Source organism: Barbus barbus (genome assembly GCF_936440315.1).
Source record: "Barbus barbus genome assembly, chromosome: 38".
Taxonomy (NCBI): domain Eukaryota; kingdom Metazoa; phylum Chordata; class Actinopteri; order Cypriniformes; family Cyprinidae; genus Barbus; species Barbus barbus.
Window position 1 is genome coordinate 23,729,701 of NC_136716.1, and position 18,455 is coordinate 23,748,155.

Here is an 18,455-nt window from a genome sequence, read left to right on the forward strand (position 1 = left end):
TTTCAAATAGAAATGTATTTGAACTATATAACCGTTCAAAAGTTTGGGGTCGGTAATATTTTTTAAATGTTTTTGAAAGAAGTATCTTATGCTCAGCAAGGCTGCATTTATTTGATTAAAAGTTCAGTAAAAAGCATAGTATTGTAAAATGTTAATACAATTTAAAATAGCTGTTTTCTATTTCAATATATTTTAATATATTCCTTCAGCATCATTACTAGTCTTCGGTGTCAGATGATCCTAATTCTAATATGCTGATTTGCTGCTAAAGAAACATTTCTTATTTCAAGATTCTGAAAATATGACATTTAACGTTTTTAGACAGAAATCCAAAATTATAGAAATTATTGCTTTGTCTTTTCTTTTAAAAATCCTTTAACAATTTATGTATCCTTTAAAATAGAATAACTGGTTTACAAATCTTAAAAATCATCCTAAGGAACTGAAAAGTTTCCATAACTGAAGAGCAAGTGTAAGCTTGTAATGTGTGTTTTGCATTACTCATGACATACAGTGTGTTGTTGGTCATAATATCTTATGTTTGTGTGTTTTGTGTAGATAACCCAGTGCTGACCAGCAGAGTGGCCGTCACAGTTCATGTGCTGGACATTAATGAGTTTCCACCAGAGCTGGCCATGCCTTACGAGACCTTTGTGTGTGAGAGCGCCAAAGTCGGGCAGGTGAGTGAATATAAATGGCTGTGTTTGCATGTGTGTATGTTTGCATGTCCAAAACCAATTCTGGTCTAATGAGCCATTTAAGATGATGTATGACAGACTCCAGAGTCTGACACTCTCATTAAATCCTGAAAGTGCACTATATTCCTGCTTTAGCCAGGTACAGTGTGTGTGTGTGTGTGTGTGTGTGTGTGTGTGCCAGAGCATTTCCTCATCTACTGTATATTGCCCACATACACTGAACCACTGAACCTAAGTAAACAGGAAAACCTTTCTGAAAACATGCTGCGAGATATTTTATACAATATTGTCTCCTATTGCATTTCTTTGTATATTATGTGAAAACAAAAGTGAGTCATTGTTGTGCATTTAAAGCTCACCACCACAATGAATGAGGTTAGTGGTTGCCAGGATGTTGTTATGTGGTTGCTAATGTGTTTGAAGTGGTATCTAGGGCGTTGCTAGGTGGTTGCAATTATTTTATTTTCACAGTCCTGCTTCACTAGGTGCCAGGAAGGAGAAGAAAAAACACTTATGCAGTTGCTAAGGTGTTTGGAGTGGTATCTAGGGCGTTGCTAGGTGGTTGCTAGGGTGTTTTTATTATTTTAAATTTTATTTTATTTTACTATTTTTACAGTCCTGCTTGTATCTAGGGCATTGCTAGGTGGTTGCCAGGATGTCTTTATTATTTTTATTATATTTTTTTCACTGGCCTGATTTACTAGGTACTTGGAAGGAACACATACTCATGTGATGTGTATTTATTTATTTATTTAAGTTCTATTACAAGTCTTTTTCTTAGTTTAGAGCCTTTTTCTTAGTTTGAATGGATACAACGCGTCTGGCCAGAACTGTGAGGTTTGATTGATACATTGGACAGGAAGAGCCTGGTGGGTAAGTGTTGCATTAGTGCTGCGCTAATGGTCCTACCCAGCATGCACCTGTGGCGCTGGTGACAGTCCTACAACAGGTGACACCAGCGGGAGGGTGGGCGGTACGGACGTCTGTTTGCTACGGAAGATTGATCTGCTTGTAATGTTAGTTCACAGTGTACCATGATCGCTGGCTGTGAAAGCAGACTAATTGGTTTTAGATGCAGAATCAAGGAGAAAAACCACAGGAGCACTTGATTAAACATTACTGAGCACATACTGCCGGAAGCCACTTCTCTTCATGCACTTGTGACTAGTTTCTAACTCATGCTTCATTTAATGTTGTGATTGTAATTGTTTCATATACATAAAGCACTGTGAAGTGGATTGTTTTTCTTCTAAGGAATATATTATATGGCTGTATATCTCCATTAATTAAGAGCAAACACTGACTCCGACTAATACATTTTCTATACTTATGTTTATTTGGTTTGTCCATAAAGAACTGAAGATATGAATAATTTTAATAATTAATGTATATTTTTTTAGTATAAGAGATGATATGCCACTGTGCACTAATAACCTTCATAAATCATTAAGAAATGTCAAAAACATTAATGCTCACCATAAAATATTTAAACAAGCGATTATCCATTAAAAGACTATATTTATTCAGTTTTACATATTTAACCACGTTCTGGGTGTCCAGCAATATTCAAATTTACCATCAGAGACTGTTTATGTTAAATTTCTTAAACCCTGATCAATAATCTTTCGATTAACTTTGTGTCATCTAGGTAATTCAGGTCATCAGTGCAAGAGACCAGGATCTTCCTCAAGCCGGACAAAGATTTTCCTTCAAATCCCCTCAAGAGGGAGTGAAGACCAAAAACTTCACCATCAGAGACTTTGGAAGTGAGTCTGTCTGTTATTTCTTAGTAAAGTGATTTAGAGAGAGAGAGAGAGAGAGAGAGAAAACAATATATAGCCTATATTAATAATAATAATAATAACAATTGCATATTTATAACAAATAATTTAATGAATTGTCTCCATGGTTGTGTTTCCATAATTTATTCAGATTTTTGTTGTAGTTGTTTATTTATCTCTGTGAAGCTGTTTAATGTTTATTGTACTAAAGCACTAAAGAAATACAACTGAAATTAACTAATTATATATATATATATATATATATATATATATATATATATATATATATTAATTTGTATTCATAATAATCTAATAATATTTCACTATATATATATATGGGTAGTTGACGTATCAATGTGTCCTATGGTGTGACGGAAAAATGTAAAAATAAACATAAATAACCTCTAACATTGAAGATAAACCTCTGTCATGCTATTTGCAAATCTAAGAATGAAGATACATTATTCTCATGTTATTTGTATGTTAAGTTTTTGTCACACCATAGCACACAGTCCAATTTTTATTTGTCAACTACCCATATGTATATGTGCATGTATGTATATACTGTATATGAAAGTGAAAGTGATGTGACAATGTTGACCCATACTCGGAACTTGTGCTCTGCATTTATCCCATTTATATATATTTATATATATCATCTAATATATATATATATATATATATATATATATATATATATATTAATATTAGGTTAATAAATAAAAAAGTACAGCATTTATTCAAAACAGAAATATTTTGCAATGGAAGTCTTATAATAATATTATCAAATTGATTAAAAAAAGTTGTATAATTTATAAGAAAAAAAAAAAAAAAAAAAAACTTACTAACCCCAAACTTTTGAACAGTAGTATCTATATACTGCATATATATTGCTCTTTGTGCATGCAATCCTTTGATTAAAAATGGTTTAATTTATGTAAAAGTCATGGAACTGTGTTTTACGTAGTTGTTTATTATTTTCCATCGCAGCTAATGTGCTGTTCTGCACATACTGTATACATCCACTGTTTTGGCCTGATGGAACGCCTGTTCTCACTTCAGGCACGAATGCTCGCTTAAGATGTGATTTGCTGGGACAAGGTGACAGTTTCTGCTGAGGGCAGTTCAGGAAAAGAGGAGAAACAGGCTACCTGTAACATGCAATATTTTTTTGAAAATGCTCACCCGTCAAGAAAATGTAGCAAGCATAAAGTCACAGAGACAGGGTCAGGTGGGCTAATCGGAGTTCACAACCAGCAACTTGCAGTAGCCTTGATGCCGACAAACTCTTTTGACAACATGTCATTTCTCTGAACATTAACACACCAGCTACATCACACTAATTTTACAAAACATGAAGAGCTACATTGTTTCTTGCCATTTACCTTTTTATGGCTGAATCCTGGGGGATTTGCTATAAGGAACAAGAGCTTATAAAAAAAAAAATTTTTTGTATGGAGATTCACATTTTTAGATATCGTAGCTGTGCTTTTCACAAGATGACTGCAAAATGATGTTGCTATAAGATATACTTTTATACAATTCAATACTGAAAGGTATTAAAAATGCACCATTTTGTGCATCTTGTGCATTTTTTACTTATTTTAGTATCACATCATAACATAAAAACGTGAAAGAAGTCAGAGTTATTGAGTAGCCTTGAGGAAGTTATAAATCTCAGTTGACCAGAAGAGGAAAGTAATGTTACAGTAGGTCAGAAGGTATGATGTGAAAGCACTTCTCTACCTCCTGAAATCATTTCAGATGAATGTTCAGGCTCAAACACTCTCAGCACAGAGAAAAAGCATATTATTTGGAGCCCTGAGGGGGATTCGGCTCTCAGCTGTAGTGTGATGTCCCTGTTGAACTAGACTGCAGAGTGCACTAAACACTGGATAGTTTGCTCACTATGAAAAATCATGCAAGATCTCCTTGGGATACACAATATCATTTGCGATGAAGGATACAGCGGTTACTCTAAATCAATAGTGCTACCTTATAATGATACAAGAACCATTCCTGTGGAGCTCTTGGGCTGTTAAAGTCACCAAACAATCAGTAGCTCTCTGCTAGTTTGTAAGCAAATTCGAATTGCAATTTTGGGGTATTGTTTAGCTATAAAGCTTAATAAAAATGAAATGTGTGGTTAAAGTAATCCTTTAAATGGAAAATGCTTCCCTTGTTGCTTGCAAAGCCTAATCAAACTTTTTAATAAATATAATTTTCAATACATTTTTTTATATGTATAAATATTAATAAAATATGATATTATATTATATATTATAATAATCTTTGATAGATGCATATTATATTATATTATATTATGGTTTCACAGACATGTCTTAGACTAAACCAGGATTATGCCATGTGATTTTTATGCCTTTAAACATGCCTTAAAAAAATACATTATTGGTGTGTATCTTGAGACAAAGACACTGATATATTTTAATATCAATCAGTGCAAATTTCTTTCAGTTGAAACAGCTCAGATTTACATTTTAGTCTGGGACTAGTTTTAAGCCTTGTCTGTGAAATCCGGGGATCATATTATATTATATTATATGTAAAGTTATGGTAAAATATAACAAAATATGGGTGTATGTGTGTTTTGGTGTATTATTTAAGCATGAAGCATGATAAAAAGGAACATAAACGTGTAAAGTAATATAAAATAAAAATTTTATATAATTTTAAATAATATAATGTAACATAATATAACAACATAATGCTTCCTTTGCTACTTAATATATTTAAATATAATCAGATTTAATTTGAAATATAACAAATTATTTAAAAAATATTTAAATGTATAAAAAAGTTTGATTAAATAAGGGCAAAAAATTATTTGGCATGACAAGTCTTAAAATTATTATTATTTTTCTTTACTCAGATAACACCGCCGGTGTGGTGACTCTGCGTGGCGGCTTCAAACGGCGCTCTCAGGAGATCTACCATCTTCTGGTGGTGATTGAGGATGGTGGCCTTCAGACTTTGAGCAGCACCAGCACCCTCACCATCCGTGTGTGCGGCTGTGACACCGATGGATCTTTATTAACGTGCAGCGCTGAAGCTATTTTCCTCCCTGTGGGCCTCAGTACCGGAGCCCTGATCGCTATTCTGGTGTGCATCGTCATACTGCTGGGTAAGCAAACATTCATCCATCAGAGCATTAGACAGAGAGAGACAAAGAGAGAGAGAGAGATCCCTATCCAGACTCCATATACCAGATGTAATCCTAACTCTGTTTGGAGTGACAATGCATACTGCTTCTGAATCACATTATCAAACAAACTTTTCATTAAATGGCTACTTTTGGAAAGGAATACTAAATACTAAATACTGTACAGTATATACTATACACAGTCTACTATTTTAATTTTATTCTTGATTGATTGATTGATTGCAATTTGGTGCAAAGAACATTTCACTATGTGATTCTTTCAGTTTCCCCATCCCAAAAGACAAGGAAGGTCATGTTGAGTGCATTGCATTATGGGATACAGTGTTCTGTACATTCTGTTCAGTGCACTGTGTTATATCACGCTCATTTTGACACATGTACTGCTGGAGGCCATCTGGGTATTCTGTGCATAGAAAATCTGCATACTGTGCACAACATACATACTAATAGAAGTACTGTAGTATGCTATTTTGTGATTGTAGTAGTTCTGAAATTACACACCTACCTTGAACTCATGAAACACATTCGCAATTGATTTTATTTCTATAACATGACATATTTTAAAGTGAAATCGTATAATAAAGGAAAAAAAACATATTGATTGGATAATGAAAAGTGCATGAATGAGTCATTTGGTTTGAGGGAAAGGTTTGAAAAATAAGTGGATTTTGTTCTTAATGTAAAAAGAAAAGAATGGAAGCTTGTTTTCCACCATGGGGGGAAGAAAGTATAAAAAAGGAATTACATCTTGCAATTATGAATCATTCTTTTTCTTTCTCATATAATTCTGTTTCCATCTCATAATTTTGACACTTTTCCCCGGAATTCTGAGTTTATATTTTGCAATTCTGACTTTTTTCTTCTTCTTTGTCTTTTTTTTTCTCATAGAATTATGTTCCCATCGCACAATTTTGACGTTTTCTAGGAATTTTGAGTTTTACATCTTATAATTTTGATTTATTTTTAGTCTCAGAATTGTGTTTCCCTGGAATTTTAAGCTTATATCTCGCAATTCTGACTTTTTTTCTTGGAGTTCCAAGTTTTTTGTTTGTTTTGTTCCACCACAAAAAAAAAAAAAAAAAAAAAAAAAATTGGGACTTTTTATCTTTTGAGAAAGAAAATTTGAATTATGAGTTTAAATCTTGCTGTTGTACGAAAATCTCAATTGTGAGGGGAATTTTTTTTTTTTTTTTTTTTTTTTATCCATGGTAGGAATGTGCATTTATAACATATATTTCAGTTTTGATTTCATGAATAATTTGTTTCTGCTAGCTTTAGGCTGTTCTTGGACTGTATGGACCCGTGCTTTTTTTAGATGAAAGATACATAGGCCGCTCTGAAACTCTCTGGGGTGGTTTAATTAAAACACACTTGTTAATTAAGTGCCTGTTTATTGGTCGTTCTAGATAGATAGGGAGGACGATAGCTGGATAAAACAAATAAGCACAGGTTTTAACGAGTCTTCGCCCATCAACGTCATAGTAAAAGCCCTAAATCTCTGAGTGTCATTAACATCAAATCGCAGGCTGAATTACTCTCCATGTTAACTTAACCCCCGAGGTCTAGACGGGGAAATCTCTGGAGTTATAAACCTGGCTCATTTGCATACAGGGTGAGTGGGAGGTTGAGGTGGAGGGGTGAGGAATGAAGTGGAGACTTTTATGGCCTCGTTTCCATGGTAATTTGTGTGGGTTGGCTAGTCATTAAGTAAGAGCATACTCAACAAAATTAGGTTAGCACTCGGCTGTCCTCGAATGAACTTCAGACACAGATATCCGCATGCAGTACACTGCAGCTTTTATGTCTCAAATGTGTCTGTCCACCAGACTGAAACTTTAGATGAAAGCATACATGAACATTTTGTCATGCAGATCATCTGTGAACCAGAGCAGAAAGCGAACAGAGGTCAAAGCTTTGACCTTGCAGTATGCCAGAGGTCATCTACCGTATACATAATTCAATATTTTTCATATACTACTGGTCAAACGTTTGGAATAAAATGTTTAATAAGTATTTTTGAAAGACGTCTCTTATGCTCAACTAGTGCGGAATTAATTTGCTAAAAAATGCTGTAAAAACAGTATGTTTTGGTACTCACGTTTATTTTTATTTTTTTTGGCAAAAAAAGAAGAAACGCCAAATCTGATACAATTCCACACAGAACCCAAAAAATCCACTGGACAAAATTATCGGCACCCTTAACTTAATATTTGGTAGCACCCCCTTTGGAAAAAATAACTGAAATCAATCGCTTCCTGTAACCATGAATGAGTTTCTTACACATCTCTACTGGAATTTTGGACCACTGTTCTTTTGCAAACTGCTCCATGTCATTCAGATTTGAAGGAAGCCTTCTCCCAACTGCTGTTTTGAGATCTCTCCATTGCTGGCCATTTCAGAAATCTCCAGCGCTTTGTTTGTAATCATTTCTGAGTGCTTTTTGAAGTGTGTTTCGGGTCATTGTCCTGCTGGAAGACTCATGAGCTCTGGTGGAGACGCAGCTTTCTGACACTGGCCACTACGTTGCGCCCCAAAATTCTTTGGTAATCATCAGATTTCATGATACCGTTCACACAATCAAGGCATCCAGTGCAAGAAGCAGCAAAGCAACCCCAAAACATCTTTAAATCTCCACCATGTTTGACTGTAGGGACTTCACTTTTCTTTGAAAGCCTCATTTCTTTTTCTGTAAAGAGTGCCATGATGTCCTTTACCAAAAAGCTCCACTTTTGTCTCATCTGTCCACAGTACGTTCTCCCAGAATGATTGTGGTTTTGTCACATAAGTTTTGGCAAACTCCAGTCTTGCTTTTTTTATGCCTTTGTGTCAGAAGTGGTGTCCTCCTGGGTCTCCTACCATAGCATCCCTTTTCATTCAGATGGCGACGGATAGTGCAAGCTGACACTGTTGGTGTCAGCTTGAATTTGTTTGGACGTTAATAGGGGTTCTTTATCCACCATTTGAACAATCCTTTGTTGTAATTGTTCATTAACTTTGCTCTTCCGTCCACATCTAGGGAGGTTAGCTACAGTGCCATGGGCTGTAAACCTCTTGATGATATTGTGCACAGTGGACACAGGAACATTAAGATCTCTGGAGATGGACTTGTAACCTTGAGATTGTCTGTTTTTCCACAAACTTTCTTTTCTCCATGCTCAGTCTGACACACAACACAAAGGTTGAATCAACTGTTCTCCATTTTAACTGGTTGCAAGTGTGATTACTATATTGCCCACACCTGTTACTTGCCACAGGTGTGTCTAAATACAAATTACAGGAGCATCACATGCTGAAAAGCAATTATTTCTTACAATTTTGACAAGGTGCCAATAATTTTGTCCAGTTTATTTTTGAGTTCTGTGTGAAATCTTATCAAGTTTGACTTTTCTTCTGTTTTTTTTTTTTTTGTGTGTTGTTGCAGTGCAAACAAAAACAATAAGTACGTTAATACCAAAACATTTGCAATAGGAAGAATTTTCTGAGAGAAGTGTTGCATTTTCTGAACAAATTGCAAAGGTGCCGATATTTTTGGCCATGACTGTAAATCCCATTTTAAAGTATGATTTAACTTAATCCTCTACATGTATTTCTTCATCTTCCTGATGAAACTACTGTTCTTATTGTGATAATCATGTCTTTTCTTATTTCTCAAATCATATTTTGTCTTCTTATTCACTCAAGTTTACCCATTTCATGATGTTAATGAGCTCTAACACTCTGATTTGTTTAGATGTTACTATTTTCATTGCCATACCTTTTCTGCTGTTTCAAGTTAGCATTCTGTCCACTTCCTCCATCAAATTTCAGCTCATTTCCTTTGTTTATCCCTCAGCATTACACCTACAGTGAACAGTAGGCTGGCTCCTTTTTTCAAAAAAGAGCAAATTAAATAGAATCACAAAAGGAAAAGGGTCAGACTGAGACCTCAAATACAATTTAGACCTTCCTGCAGTAGCCATTATGGTTGAAAGAAAACAGAAATGCATTACATTAACAGAAGGAGATATTTTGGAAGAAAATGATTCACCTTTAGCAAAGCTGAGGAGTTATTTTTGACAATGGCAATGTTAAACTCAATATAAAATAGACTCTTATTTGTTTCTTATTTATGTCCTTAATGTATGCCATAATTCACAAGCACACACTATTTCAATTCTTTATGAAAAAAATTGAAATCAAAAGGTTGTCTTCAAACTATCTGTCTGCAGTATCTACCTAAATTGCTGTACTTCAGAAATGACTTTAGTGTTCAGCTGATATTACAAATCTCTCTATTACAAAGCTTGTTTCCAACACAAGAAAAAAAAATATAATTAAAAAAAATTATTAAATCTATTTTAAATTTAAATCTATTTTTATTCAAAGAAACAAGTCAGAATGGTGAGTTCATTGTTAAAAGTTTATATAATTTTTTTTCTCTGAATTGTGAAAAACCAAAAGTCCAAATTGAGAGATAAAAAGTGATAATTACCTTATATATTCCATACTGGAAACAGATTTAAAGGGATAGTTTTCCCACAAAAATGTCAATTCTGTCATCATTTACCTACCCTCATATAGTTCCAAACCTGTATACTTTATTCGTTTTTTTTCTGCAGTAAACAAATGAAGACATTCTAAAGAATATCGATAACCAATTAGGAGTTGTGGTTCTGATTAACTTCTGTTGCATTTTTTGTCCATACATTGGAAATCAATAGGAACGGAAACTGTTTGGTTACCAGCATTATTCAGATATCTTTTTTTTTACCAAAGCTCATTTTTGTGAGGACTTTGTGTATCCCTTTAATTCCTATACCACTTCCAGTTAATGAACTTCAGTCCTGTGATTTTGATGTCTGTTTGACATCCTCACTAAACTAGTCTTCACACACCCCTGTGAAAAAACAGTCAATCCCTCTTCTTCCGACATGACAGCTTGTATTTAAGAGACTTCTGCAGTGCTCTGAAGACTGACCCTATCTCTCAGCTCCCATTCCTGTGAGATACCGGCTAGCACCTCTCACAGCATCACCGCGTCCTTGCTAAAGGTGCCAGCCAGGATCACAGACAGCACAGAAAGAGAACACATTGTCGAGCTGGAGATTAGCCATTATCAGTGCTCCATTTGTCAGACTGACCCATTTCCCGCTCCGCGGATGCAGTCATGGCAGACACAGCGAGAGATCAGCGTCCCGAGGATGAGGGCTTATTAAACGCAAACCCATCTTCTGCGAATGCCAGTCAAATCACAAACGTGGACTCACAAAAAAAGACTAGATGTCTGACAGATTTGAAGGGTTGAGAGATGCAGTGCAGATGTCTGTCACTTGGGGGCGCTGTCTTCTCACAGACACTCGTCTAGACTGTTGGAGCATATATAAACAACCTTGCTGTTTGTTTATTAGCAGTTTCCTCTAATTTGCTGCATACTGATAAACACATACAGGTGTTAGCCTATGGACTTCAGAACCTCCTGAAGTCCATAGGCTAACAGAAGATCTATCTATCTATCCCTGTCGTTCTATCTATAGCTGTGGATCTTCAGTGGCCAGTCAATAAAAAAAAGAAAAACACGAGAGTGAAATAGTCACACATGATGGGTGAGAGAGTCCATCAGATGGAGGGTACACATTACTGCTGCAGCTTTCATTCTGTCTCTAAATGATGACTGCAGTCAGGAGCTGTTTGCCAATCATGGAAAACTCTGACAAATGAGGGGGTTGTCTCCTTGATTGAACGACAAGAGTGTTTCCACTAGCCTATGCTGTCTTTCTGCCTGCCTCACTCCCTGATTGTACAGACAGCATAATGAGGACGATTTGAGTCACTCGTAGAAAAATTAATAGGAGAAATCACAATGTTCAATACAAAGTCCATAGGAACAGAAGACCCGCCTTCTAATTGTAACAAACTAATTGCCTGTGTTTTGTTTCCCTGTCACATTGTTTTGACCAGCTTGAAAAGCACGACTGCTCATTTAAATGATTCAAGATTCAAGATTCAAGATTTTGATTTGTCACATACACAATTATACAGAGTATAACCAGCAGTGTAATGTCAGTCAGGTCTGCTCCAAGGACAGTGCGATTATATAGAATACAAATATTGAGAAAAAGAAAAGTAGAACAAATAAAATAATAAAATTTAAAATATAAATATAAATGTGCAGGTCAGTATGTTGTTGACTTAAATAGTAATAAGAGGAATGTGCAAAAGAATGTACAAAAAAGTTGTACAGGGTATTTAAATAGCAGCAATATGAGGTAGAGAAAAATTATGAATAGCTTATTGATATGGTGATATTTACATGGAATCAAGTGATGTTATGACACAGAGTTAGAGTTTAGGAGCCTGATGGCCTGGGGGAAGAAGCTCCTCCTAAGTCTCTCAGTTTTTGCCATCAGGCTACGGAAGCGCTTACCAGATGGAAGCAAAGTGAATAGTCGGTTACCAGGGTGATTTGAGTCCTTGATGATTTTGACAGCTCTATTTTTGCAGCGTTTGAGGTAGATGTCCTGCAGAGAGGGGAGAGCAGACCCTGAGATGCGCTCAGCTAAGCGCACAACTCTCTGTAGTGCTTTGCAGTCCTGATTGGAGCTGTTTCCATACCACACTGAGATGCACTGAGTTAATACACTTTCTATGGTCCCTGAATAGAAAGTTTTCAGGATTGCTGGTGAGACCCTGAATTTCCTCAGCTGTCGCAGATGGTACAGTCTTTGCCTGGCTTTCTTAACCTGTGTTTGGATGTGTGTAGTCCAAGTCAGGTTCTCGGAGATGTTTACACCGAGGTACTTGAAGCTACTCACCCTTTCCACAGGGGTCCCACTGATCATAAGAGGAGTGTAGGGCTGCTGCTGACTCTTCCTAAAGTCCATGATCAGCTCTTTAGTTTTGCTCACATTCAGAGAGAGACAGTTGTCCTGGCACCATGATGTGAGTCTCTCTACCTCATCCAAATATGCGGTCTCATCGTTGTTGGAGATGAGGCCCAGAACCACAGTATCATCCGCAAATTTGATAATAGATGTGGAGCTGTGAGAGGACACGCAGTCATGCGTGTAGAGAGAGTAGAGCAGCAGACTCAGGACACAACCCTGTGGGGCTCCTATGTTCAGAGTGATGGAGTTTGAGGTGAACTGGCCAACTTTCACCACTTGAGGTCTGCCGGTGAGGAAGTCTTGAATCCAGTCACAGAGTGAGGAGTTTAGGCCGAGGTCTGTGAGTTTAGATGCTAGCTTGATGGGGACTATAGTGTTGAAAGATGAGCTATAGTCAATGAATAGCAGCCTTACATAATTTCCATTGTTGCTGTCTATGTGTGTGAGGGAAGAGTGGAGGACGTGAGAGATGGCATCGTCCGTAGATCTGTTTGGGCGATATAAGAGTTGAGGACATGGACATGGATATGATAGTTATACAAAGATGCTAATCTTTCCTTTCTGTTCTGCTTGTTTGTTTACTGCAGTGATCGTGGTTCTCTATGTTGGGGTTAGGCGGCAGAAGAAGAAAGAAACTCTCATGACGTCCAAAGAGGACATCCGTGACAATGTCATCCATTACGACGATGAAGGAGGGGGCGAAGAGGACACGCACGCCTTCGACATGGGCACCCTTCGCAACCCCAAAGTCATCAAGGAGAACCTGTTTCGCCGAGACGTTAAGCCAGAGTTTGGTTTGTGTCCACGGCGGCCAATAGCCTCGCAGAACAGTGCTGACATCAGCAACTTCATCAGTCAGCGACTGCAAGAACACGACTGTGACACTTCCGCCCCGCCGTACGACTCGCTGGCCACGTATGCCTACGAGGGCGAGGGCTCAGTGGCCGAGAGTTTAAGCTCTATAGAGTCTGTAAAGGGTGAAACGGAGGAGGACTATGATTACCTCAACGAGTGGGGGCCTCGCTTCAAAACCCTCGCAGGGATATTAGGAGAACGATCAGAGAGCCAATCAGATGTAACATCCAGCACCACCACTGAAAACAAACACTGATGTTTTTTTAATTTCAGTTTTTTACACTGGGTTTAAAATAAACATAGATGTGTATTTAACTTTGACATTTTATTTTCTCTTACCAGATTTTGTTACATTATTTTATAGTTGTTCTTTTTCACCTTTTTTCTTTTTGTTTGCTGTGATTTCATGCTCAAAACAAGAGAGGATAAAGGAAGCCAGAATAAAATGCAGCCTTTGGATTATCAGTAAATGAATGTTGTAGGTTTTCGGTCATATTTATTCAGCTTTGCTTTTCACAAAAAAAAAGAACCACATAGATGATGCAAAATTTTTCTGACATCCTTAAAAAGTGCCTCAATGGAGTTGGGTTGTTATTCTTCTTTTTATGGTTTAGCTTTGTTTCGTCACCCTTCTTAAGGATGAATGGCGTTGCTAACCGAAGTTGACCGTGACCTGGATTTCGAGCTTCGGTGGAAAGAGTTTTGAGGAGGAAATGTCTACATGGGCCTCGTTTGGCCAAAGATATTTTTTTGAATGTTATTTATGATTCTATTTATTTATTTGTGAGGCTGTTGAGACGAGTTGTATTGTTTTGTTATGTATTTATCTATTTATCATTTGAATATGAATTTCTTATTTTTTTGAAGACACAAGGATTTTCATAATTATTTGCTCCTCACGAGGACATGGACGTTGCAGTCCCAAGAGGAACTTGTATAGACTTGTATTTGTTGTAAAAAAAAAAAAAATTAGGCCTAAACATGAGCTATTACAGTTGAGTCCTGTAATAAACACAGTTTTCTTAAATAAACACCACTTGGAAAAATAAATCACTGCTTGAACATGTTCCAGGTTTTTGTACACTCTTAAAGTTCCATGAAGAACCGACATTCATGGAAGCTTTCCATTGCACACAATGTTCTTTTATAGTGGAAAAAGGTTCTTTGTATTATTAAAATGTTTTTCACAGTATGAAAAAAAAAAGGTTCTTTTAAGAACTGTTCAATGAAAGGTTGTGGGACCATCATTACAAAAACATTTTGGAGCCTTTATTTTTAACAGGATAGAAATCAAATATCTAATTTAGGCCTGCCTCCAATGCCTCAATATCCCCATGTTAAATTATAGGTCTGATTGTGTTTGCGATATTATATCAATAACAGTCCGAGGAGCAGGGAGGCTGCTGAAAATGAGATGGGTTATCAAATATACTCTTTGATCTTATCTTTGGTGTGTGCTGAGTGGGAAGGACATTTCTTGAATCGCTGCCAATCAATGAAAGGAGGGTGAGTATAAAAGTCATGCACATGCACATTATATTATGTTAAGATAAGCACTGTTTGCACATCAGTCACACAAAACGTTCTGTCTCGGCAAATATATATCCATTCTTGCATATAGTTTTGAGACAATATTTATACTATTTCAAACATTATCTATATATATTTTTTTTTTTTCTCATTCTAGAACAGGGTTCCTCAAATCTTACCCTGGAGGTCCAATCTGCTGCAGAGTTTAGCTCCAACCCTGATCAAACTCACCTACCTGTGATTTTCTAATGATCTTGAAGACTCTGATTAGCAGCTCAGGTGTGTTTGATTAGGGTTAGAGCTAAACTCTGCAGGAATGGTCCAGATTTGAGGACCCCTGTTCTAGAAGATAAAGTTGAAAAACAGTCAACAGTAAACAGATTGTTTGGTGCTTTTATCCACCCTTTGGGGCTATTTTTTTTTTTTTATTACTAATGAAATGCTCATAATTCAATCCATCAATCATGGGACATGAACTCAGCCTGCTGTGAAACCCTCTGTGTCAAAATCAAACATCATCTTGCTGGCAAGTCAATGATGTACCTACCTGTTGCTTTTGTATTACTTCGTCTCAGGGCATGATATAGGGCACTCTATGAATATGCAAATGACTCTGTCCTTACTAATTTGCTTAACGACTCTCTCCATGGGGAAGTCAGACAGTGTAAAATTTGCTGATCTTTACAGTGAGCTCCAGAGCTCATTAGACGGCAGGAAGGTACAACCGCTGGAAACACTTTGGATGTTGTGGACAGAAAACGCACAGTAAGTTTATGTACAATAAAAGACAAAGGATTTTTCAGAGTTACATTTAATTATTTAGCAGACACTTTTATTTCAAGGGCATCCAAGTGCATCAGTATAATGTCAGCATCATACTGTAATCTGTGATAAAGAGGATTTCCTCTTATTTGAAACAATTTACACATTTAATGTCTGGAACCATCCATTCAGATAAATCTCTACAGCTCAATATTGAAGGTTGGCACCAAGGCCTTCCTTTGAACTCTGTCCATTTTTGTATCTGTTTTCACTGTTTGCCAGACAGACAGCGTATGCCATCCTGTCCTGTGGCATGACGCTCAAACACTTATTCTGTCTCCCTTTCTCAAGGGTATTTTAAGTCCTCGTGTATCTGGGTTGTACAGGGATGGATGGTTATAGATTGTAAATGTGTGTACTCATGTGCTTGTGTGTTAAAGTAAAAGGAATTTTAATTTCATCCCATCTGAGGTAAATTACGTTCAAATCTCCTGTCCTTGTAACATTAAAGTCACGCGCTGAAAATACTTAATCATGCTATCCAATCTCTCTCTCTTTCTCCTTTGTTTGTACTGTTCTTCATGCTTCATATCCAGAATCTACTCAGAATGAGCTTCAATTCACATGCCATAATCTACAAATATTGGATTTCTAAACTACATTTGTAAGAACAAACTGCTCTCGGGTGTAACTTTGACGTGACCCTACTCTGTTAAAAATGCTGAAAAATAGTCAAACATATTGAGTTTTTGGGTTTACTATACTTCTCTGAAGCTCTTACAAATTTCATCCTGATGCAGATATTTCTACAATTTATTTGAGTCGAACCAGCAAGCATAGCAGGTGAGTTTGATTAATGCATTTTTCATAAAACAGTAGTTCATACTGAAGCCCTACGCTACAGGTCCCATTTGCGTTCATCCCAGCATGCACTGGCGTATGAATAATTAATAATTAATATGATTGTTTTGTTTGCATGTTGGCCAATTTTATTTTCATCCTTGATTCTGTCACATTTAGTAACTTGTTGTCTTGTAATGCCATAATGAGTGAATTTTTTTCATTAAGCACATTGATTTCTGTAAAATGTATATTCCTCAAAGAAAACATAAGATGAGAAACTTTAAATACAACGCAAGACCATGTAAATAAACAGAATCAAGTAATCGCTGCAATTTAAATTCATTCTAGACGTTTATTTAAAATAAGCAAATTAATACAACATAAAAAGCCATGCCATATGTATTAATGGAACTTTATCAGTATTTTTTTTTAATTTGTGACTATTAAGCTCCTTATTAATAAAAAGAGAAAATAATGAAACTGGATGATGTTTAATTAGTAAAGTATATAACTCACTCAATTACACAAAGATAGCATCACCACTTATACTATATTACACACATAAGCTTTTTGTTGTTATTGCATTTCCAGCTAAACTAATCCTATTGTGATTTACACCTTTACTGTGATACAGATTTTGGTCATGCTCACTCTGCCTCTCTCAACTCATACTTAGTCATGATAATGGAAGGTGAAACACCATCATATGTCAGTGTGTTTCATACTGCGCGGCTGCGACAGAAGCAGGTCAATGTCTAAACATAATTTGTTATCTTGAAGTGTCAGGTAACACATATATTACCATTAATATATGTGGCAGACAGTGTTACCCTGCAGAAAAGGTCATAACCTTGTCACTTCCCAGCTCGATAACACACTTCTTGCTCAGGGAACACAGGCGCCCTGTGACCAGTCAAGGAAAATATATTGGTTTTATTACAGGATCACATATATTAGCGGAATAGACAATGATCCAAGCAGCTGTCAGACTTTATTCACAACTTCCCTATTGCCCTTTTAATGCTATAAATTTGATTCATGTCAGTTACACTTCTAGCCTGCCGGTGTCCCTTGTGACATTGAGTAGTAGGCTCTTATTATTACAGTAAGTAAATAAGGCTGTAACTCTATTACAAAATATAGACAGACTGATTGACTCATTAGTAAAACAACTACCGAGTCAGAATTCCTGAATGAACCAGTTTTTTGAGTTGGCACTGTAACATAAATTGGTGAAACGGTTAGCAAAAAAAAAAATAAAAAATAAAAAAATCGCTATTCATTTGAAGGCCTCACTCACAAATTTTGAACAGCTCATTCTCTCAATGACTCTCTAACACAATGAATAATTCAGTCAACTCACTCATTCACTGAAGCATTTGGAAGCTGTTTCTCATCTCAGCAAAACGCGGGGTGCTTTGAAAGTGAAAGTGAAAGTCGTGACGTATTGTCAAGTATGGTGACCCATACTCGAAATTGGTGCTCTGCGTTTAACCCATCCAAGTGCACACACACAGCAGTGGCGCCCAGGGAGCAATTGGGGGTTCAGTGCCTTGCTCAAGGGCACCTCAGTCGTGGTATTGAGGGTGGAGAGAGCGCTGGACATTCACTCCCCCCACCTACAATCCCTGCCGGCCGGGGACTCGAACCCACAACCTTTCGATTTCGAGTCCGACTCTCTAACCATTAGGCCACGACTTCCCACACGACTTCCCACACGACTTCCCACACGACTTTAGGCCATAGATATTAAAAAGAGTGCTGGATAACTTGGGTATTAAGCTACAATCCACTGAAAACAAAGCATATAACATCATCTGTCAGCGACGAAGAAGCTGTTCATGAAGTTCACCATCTGCACGTGAGGATCGTGAATGAATCTATACAGTAGGTAAACAGTTTTTCGACCAAAACGTACACTATCATATCAAAACAGTACATG

At 36.6% G+C, this 18,455-nt stretch overlaps 1 protein-coding gene across 1 annotated transcript in view; it reads left to right on the forward strand.

Annotated features, from left to right (window-relative positions):
- LOC306857482 (cadherin-12-like) overlaps positions 1–14,413 on the forward strand; it is a gene marked incomplete at its 5' end in the record, with an annotated part of 225,742 nt that extends 211,329 nt beyond the window's left edge. Inside the window, 4 exons of the mRNA XM_079397461.1 lie at positions 559–680; positions 2,347–2,464; positions 5,370–5,621; positions 13,111–14,413. Coding sequence (XP_079253587.1) covers positions 559–680; positions 2,347–2,464; positions 5,370–5,621; positions 13,111–13,634 — 1,016 coding nt within the window. The 3' untranslated portion in view covers positions 13,635–14,413. The remainder of the gene's footprint in view (positions 1–558; positions 681–2,346; positions 2,465–5,369; positions 5,622–13,110) is intronic.
- Positions 14,414–18,455: the final 4,042 nt, after the last annotated feature.